The sequence below is a fragment of the Prunus persica genome, chromosome G1 (assembly GCF_000346465.2).
Source record: "Prunus persica cultivar Lovell chromosome G1, Prunus_persica_NCBIv2, whole genome shotgun sequence".
Lineage (NCBI taxonomy): Eukaryota > Viridiplantae > Streptophyta > Magnoliopsida > Rosales > Rosaceae > Prunus > Prunus persica.
Window position 1 is genome coordinate 42,110,200 of NC_034009.1, and position 7,223 is coordinate 42,117,422.

The window sequence follows — 7,223 nt, forward strand, 5'->3', positions numbered from 1 at the left end:
TTAGGTAGTTTATTGTTACTCTTTGACGCGGGGAATTTCCTGATTCGGTGTCGTTGAAGCGAACTTAATGAGAACGACGTGTCGTTCGACTAACTAAGCCTCCATAGTTAGGGATAAGAATATACAATTTTTTGTTGTTGAAGAAGTTAGGAAGAGGAGGGCATTTTCTCACGTCCATTGTCAATGTGCTATTAAGGTCCGAACTTAAGATAACAGGTCTATAAGTCAAGACCATTTTTCACTGAGCTAGAACTCCATTGATAGAAGATACATATCTTAAATGAGCTACAATACAACAAGCCTTTAGGCTTTTTTTTTTTCTTTTTTTTTTTTTTTTGGAGGTCCAACAAGCCTTTAGGCTTAAACATGATTCGGTGTAGCGCCTAAGTTATAAACGGCATCAATCATGTCTGTAATGATTTAACTAAATCATAAAGCAACCCAATAGGATCGGTTTAGGCCAATTCGGTTTACTTGGATTTGCAATTTGGGTTGGTCAGTTCTGGTCTTTATTTTACACCAATTTTCTAATTCTTTTGATTGCAATTTTCCGTCCCACCTTTGTAAACATTAATGACTAAACCAACCTCCATGTATATGGCCAAAACAAGAAAATACTCAAACATCTTTACTTAATTCCCTACTTTACAGTCACAGCACATAAGGCTATGCATAATTTTAGGGTTTAGTCATGGTTTTTGATGTAATTAATATCCAATAAGGCCACTCAAACCATCAACAGCTGCTCCCACCTGCCACTTTGGGATTGAGGCACGCATCTACAGCTTCACCAACAGTGAGGAAAACCCTCTCCCCTCCAATTCTGTCTAACAATTTGGCCACCTTTAGCCTGTGAATCACTTGCCATCTTGGGTTGGCCATAGCTAACTGCAATCAAACATAAACAAAATCATTGAAATCCATAACAAGTTTACATATATATATCAGACACTTCCAAAAATTAAAAAAAATGAAAAAAAAAAAATAATTTTGAACTGATGCCTCACTTCTATGCCATACGAAAACAACTTATTGTGTATTTCTTCTAGTGCAAGAATTCCCGAAGTGTCGACATTTATCACATCTATCATAAGAAAAATTTGACATTAGTCAGCCAACTTTGTTGAGAGGTGGAATATATACGTCATTCTTTAACAATCATCTTATCAAATGAGCATCGCTCGATAGATAAAAATGAAAGAAAGAGTACATATACAACCGCTTCGCATATTAATAAATTTTTATCAAGCTTTAGAACTACAAATAGAAGGAACTTACTAGACATGTCAAGGATTACATGTTGAATTCTTCCCTTTTCTTTCTGATCTTCAGTCTCATTCTCTTCTTTCGTCACCGACCTCATTACCCTAAAATAAACATAGCCCTAATGCATTAATTATTTGCAAGTTGAAATTAATTATGTCACCTCAAGAGCCCTTGATCATGGCAATCTAATTGATTAAACTCATACCTTTCTCTAACAGAGTTAGCATTAGCAAAACAAAGCAGAGAAGAGTTGATGCCAATTATCAAGATGCTTGGAGTTTTTGTGGCCATGGGGTACTGATTGATGTTACAAAAGATGTCTGTTCTTGGAAGTCTCCCTAGAACTTCTATGCCAGGTCTAAGTGAATTCACCAATATCTTTGCAAAGGAGATGCTGACCTGCAGTCCATCAAAAACTCACAATCTTATTCCTTCTTAATAATTTGGCTTGATACTTGCAAGCTATTCAAAAATTGACATTTTGATAGGTTCCACCAGAATCAATCCATGAAGGAAAAAACCCTCCATCATCTACAGTGGGCTCAGTATATATAACAAAATGAAGCGTCAAGCAATATACTACTGCTATTAATGGCCAAGTGATATATATAGTGGGTAACAAGAGAAATGGTACTATGTAAGATCTACATGTACCCTAAAATGGATCCTACATGGCCCCACATGCATAACAATCTCATATGGGAAACTTTAGATTTGTCAATTGAAGGTGATTTGATTCCTTTACAAGATGCTCATGAGATCTCATGTTACATGAAGTATAGTGAGCAAAGTATTTTACGGTGAGAGTGTCGTATATAGATCATAAATGTGAACTTTCATATTAGTTACATGATTCTTCTGAATAGTAACTTCACTTTAGTTTAATAAAATGATCATATGACTACACATGAGAAGTCCTTATATGACAACCTCACTATAGAATTTCACATGGCGAGCAATATGATCTCATTCCCCACATTGCTACATGCTAGATTTTCATCAACAGTAAGTCTCAGTATATTCTGTATTTTATAATAAAAAAGTGAAAAATATCCAAAAGAAATTGACCTCATCCTTCTACCTGGGTCATCTGGTAGGCCCAATTCACACTAAAGAAAAGATAAGCACCCACTAGTCTACCAAGATCCTCACTACATTATCACTCTCAATCATGGATGGAGCCTACCTCTTGTTTAAATTCAGCTTCACATATCAGAAAATTACCTCTCATTATTCTGTCCATACATTTTACCATTAAAAGTTAGATAAAAATTTGTCTGGTTAATTTTAGTTAGCTTCCCATCCTAGATAGAATTTAATGCATATTGATGGACATTAAAGTGACAAGAGTGAAAAGTTACCGCAGCAAGAAGACCAATCTCTGCTGATGCAAACAAGACCCCAAAGAATGCACCAATGCAAGCAAGGAAGTCTAATTTGTCAACCTTCCAAATGTGGTAAGCTCCAGTTATATCAACAAGTCCAGGAAGAGCTGATAGGATGATTGAAGCAAGGATGGCAATGGGAGTGAAGTACAAGAGCCTAGTAAGCAATTCCACTGATAAAATTACAGTGAGGGCCATAACTATATTTGATACCACAGTTTCACAACCTGCACTAAAATTTACAGCTGTTCTTGAAAATGAACCTGCAGAAGCCACAGCCAATCAATTGCTTTTTACTAATTAATGCCGATTTTCGAACTGCACCTTTGACAAGTAGGAGTTAACTCACCAGTTGACACATAGCAAGAAGTTAAAGATCCAGCAATGTTCATGCATCCCATGGCTATCATTTCCTTGTTCCCATCAAGATGGTACCCTTTGATGGAAGCGAAAGATCGACCGACAGCAATGGCCTCCTGATTAAATCAAAACTTCAAATTATCATTAAAATCTACAACTTGATCAAGAAGAAATGTATAGTGAAAGTAAAGGATAACTCACAGCAAGAGCAATAACAGCAGAAATAAGTCCTGCTTTGGCTGCTTGTCCAACATGTGGGCCACCGAGTTGTAACTGATGAGCTGAACTTGGATTTAGACCCCCTTTGATGTGTTTTACTATTTTCACTCCATGCTTATCAGCTTTTGTCAAAAACACTATCAAAGTAGATAATAGAACTGATATAAGGGGGGCTATAGCTGGCAACCAGAAGAGCTTTTTGTTTCTCTTGCCCTGCAGATAAGAAAGTTCTTTGAGGGCTAAATGACTAAAACAGAAAAGATTGGCTAAAGGGCAGATTGAGAGACTAGAAATTTGCCAATACTTACAATAAACCTGGTAAGTAGCAGGAAAATCAGGAATGCACAACCCAAGACAATATTCAGAGGGTACCACTGCCATGACAAAGGAGAGAGAGAATCTGTCAACTTTGTGTGAATTGACAAAAGCACATAAACAGGTTGAGAAAACAAAAATCTAGATATTTTGGCCATTTTTCATATGAAATACATGAAATGGTTTTCGATTTTCTTCAAGAGTAAAACCAAAAACACTGAATTATGTACACTTAATTAGTATTTTCTCACTGCTGGAAGTGTCTTTCCTTGTGAGACAACCCATGTGAAGTACCTAAATCTTTTTTCTAGTATATGGATCTTGTAGAAAACTTACTGGTTCATGAACAATTGAATTGAAAACAGACTCCAAGACGGAGACCACATCGGTGTTGGTGGTGAAGTGATTGATCCCAAGTAGACCCTTCAGTTGTTGGAGACCAATTACAATGGCTGCACCAGCCATGAATCCTACAATGGCAGCATGTGAAAGAAAATCCACAAGAAAGCCCAACCTGTTAAGTACCATTAAAAAATTGGCCTATTTGTTAGGATGAACAAGGTTCCAGAAAAGAACTAGCTAAACAATCCAAATACATATTGAAAGGTTCCATCAAAGAAGGTCACAAGGAAAACAAGTTTTCTGTAAGAAGCATACCTAAAGATTCCAAAAGCAGCTTGGAAAATTCCAGCAAAGAAGGTCACAGTGAAGATAAGCTTTCTGTAAGCAACAGGATTGGCCACAGGATCTTCTATTTTCTGAACCAAGGAGGCCAGCAGCATGGAAACCACAGCCACTGGCCCAATAGCTAGCTCTCTTGAACTCCCCATTAGAGAATAAACCAGAGGTGGCACAATGCTTGTGTCTGAATGAAATAAACAAACAACAAGAAAAATTAATACCTGAGAATGAACAGAAATCTGCAGATATAGAAACCAAACTAAACAACTTACACAGGCCATATTGAGGATCAAGTTTTGCAAGATTAGCATATCCAATACTCTGCCAGAATTCATAAAAAGACACAAAGAGGGAAGAAGAATATCATATTAGAATGACAATTATAATGTTTTTCTAAGTACAAGTTAAGCTAGGAGACTTACCTGAGGAACACTAAGGCTAGCCAGTGTTAAGCCGGCCATCACATCGTTTTTAAACTTTGATGCCTTGTAATTCCTTCCCCAGCTAAGAATCGGAAACAGACCCCGAAGGAACGAAAACACACGGCTAGCTGGAGTTTTCTGCTTAGAAGAGTAGTTATTTCCTTGAGGAAAAACATTGCTTTTGATTCCATGAAGGAGCTGCTGCCATAGACCTGGTGGCTCAGGAGAATTGAGCAACCACTGAGCTCTCTCGACCCGACCGGTAGTGTCCTCAACATGATGCGGATGCTGCTGCAGCTCCACACTCAAAACCTCAGTTGGCAGAGAACCCATGGTGGTTAATTTGAAGTGTTTGGGTGAACTCTCTTCAGTAGCAGATTATGTACCTGTAGTGCTAGCTTTGTACCAACCCATGACAGAGATATGTGATTGTAATGTAGTCATTAAATTTAAATATATATACAAGTGCTTTAAGAAAGATTTAACAGAATCATAGAAGTCAATACATATTGATGATGTCACATTAATTGCAGCTTGCATAGTACTCATAAATTGAACTCCTCAGAATTGATGATGATCTCATTCATAATGATTTATGATTTCTAGGTATTTATGACACATGTATTTTAATATTACTATTGTTAATATGTTGTTTTTGTTGGGGTTTGGAGCTCAAATACTCATAGGCAAGTATCCAAGTTATTGCTGGTATAGTGGATAATGCAAAGAGTCATCTCATATCCCAGCAAAATCAACTCCCATTAATGATGGGAAGTCACTAGATTTTCTACTTAAAGCATTCTTATTACATTCATAATGTTTGTGAGAAGGTAACTAGCATGGCTATAGAGTAAACCGTTATACTAAGCACTCATTTATTGAGCAGAATTGACTTAAGCATCGGAGAGTTTTCGATGACACGACAAGGAGAACCCTTATTGTGGTTTGAATGATCTCATCTAGCTGAATTACAGATATATACTGCTAATTTCTTAGATGGGAACCTTACTTTTCTTCTAATTTATCCAACAAACCAGCATTTGCTTATACATATAAAACAAAGCTCTGTGACCTTAGTAGTTAAAATCAACAGAAGCTAGCCCGTGAACTCTCTTATGTTTTCCTGAATAAGACCAAACAGGAGTTCGTCTGTTTATGATCCCATGGCAGGCTGTTAGAACAGATGTTCTCCATAGAAAGCTATTAGTACAGGTGTTCTCCATAGAAAAAGCAAGCAGCTTCCAGCAGAAAAAAAAAAAAAAAAAAAAAAAAAAACTTGTACTGTTTCATACCTACAACTCTAAAGATTCATGATCTTTTGAATCACGGCATAACTCATGGTGTCTTAGAAAGATGAAAAAAGAAAAAGTTTTTTCCCAAAGTACAAAGACCAAGAGACAATAGTACAAGTAATGCAGGTACAATCTATTTTTCTCATCATGAAGGATCAAATAGGTAGATTGAACAATATCTCCCACTGTAATTGTTTGGCTAAACTACCCCAAGAGCTCCAAGAACAACTCAAAACCCTTTTCTCATGACCTAATACCTACCTCAAATGACCAGAAAGTCCTAATAATAATACCCAGAAGAAATGGACAGATATTGGCCTGCTAGGCTCCATGGCTTGGTAGATACTATATAATTATATTGGTATATTATTGAAGAAGGTTGATTTGCTCCGACTTTTCATCAACATCTACCATCCAATTTGCAGCATATATATACTGTGAATGGTGGTGTCATAATGGTCCCTTAATTTGATTCCCCATATGATATTGCAGAGTTAACCCAGCAGTCATATTTGACAAACCTGCCATAGTTAAGCAATCAGAAACCGAAAACCATCACCTCCTAAGTGCTTAATGTGTTTCTCATCTCCATATAACATGATTCTTATCATGTACATATCTTTCTTTTTTACCAATCATGCAACACGCTTAGACCAGGACCAGATCATCCAGTCTAAGGCCCAAACACCAATGATAATTAGAGAGCATAGTGTTATATGTACCGCATTTACTGATGACATCTCTCATGTAGGTGAGATCTACTATGTAGTTGGTCTCAACTACATAAGATATTCGGTCAATGAAATGCTCGGTAAATGTAGCACAAATAGTCTATAATTAGATACTAATATCTAAAGATTACACACAATTATTTTCCCCTTTTGGTACTTGGACAAGGACTTATTTGGACTTTTCACAAGCAAGAATTGGATGAAAACCGATGAACTTGGCCATTGACATGTGAATAAAGCAGCAGCACCATCATGTAGTTGGGATATATATGAACTTGTGCCCACTGCTGAGAGAATACAAGATTGTATGGAGGAGGTTGGTCTAGATATGACTTTGTGGCCATGGTCCCTTTTTCTGTCAATCATAGGTCAATACAGTCCCCCAACATTGTAGAGTTTAGCACTTCACGACCGACTTCCCAGTGGCCACACCACCTTTGATTCTTGTTTTTGTGCAGCTTTTTTGACCTCTCACGACCACATTAATTCCTAATGCAGTTGAAGCCCTTGTCCTTATCATTTGAAAGCTGCATCTTCTTTATCTGTAAGGAA

General features: G+C 37.0%; 1 protein-coding gene across 2 annotated transcripts; it reads right to left on the bottom strand.

Annotated features, from left to right (window-relative positions):
* On the bottom strand, nt 290-5,098 carry LOC18790370 (low affinity sulfate transporter 3). Of its 2 annotated transcripts, XM_007226906.2 has the most exons (12): nt 4,649-5,095; nt 4,499-4,547; nt 4,203-4,410; nt 3,882-4,059; nt 3,539-3,604; nt 3,213-3,443; nt 3,001-3,127; nt 2,628-2,914; nt 1,472-1,665; nt 1,279-1,367; nt 1,008-1,084; nt 290-888 (listed from the first exon to the last, which is right to left on the bottom strand). In XM_007226906.2, the coding sequence occupies exons 1-12, from the start codon at nt 4,979-4,981 to the stop codon at nt 736-738; spliced, it is 1,992 nt and encodes a 663-aa protein (XP_007226968.1). In that variant the 5' UTR covers nt 4,982-5,095; the 3' UTR covers nt 290-735. The 2 variants fall into 2 exon arrangements, with proteins under 2 accessions (XP_007226968.1, XP_020409792.1); XM_020554203.1 differs by lacking the exon at nt 1,008-1,084 and having other exon boundaries at nt 4,649-5,098.

Coding starts and splice junctions, on each gene's coding strand:
- LOC18790370 (XM_007226906.2), bottom strand. CDS start 4,981: ATGGGTTCTCTGCCAACTGAGGTTTTGAGTGTGGAGCTGCAGCAGCAT. Junction 4,548..4,648: donor CTAGCCTTAGTGTTCCTCAG/GTAAGTCTCCTA, acceptor GAATTCTGGCAG/AGTATTGGATATGCTAATCT. Junction 4,060..4,202: donor GCTGCTTTTGGAATCTTTAG/GTATGCTTCTTA, acceptor GGTACTTAACAG/GTTGGGCTTTCTTGTGGATT.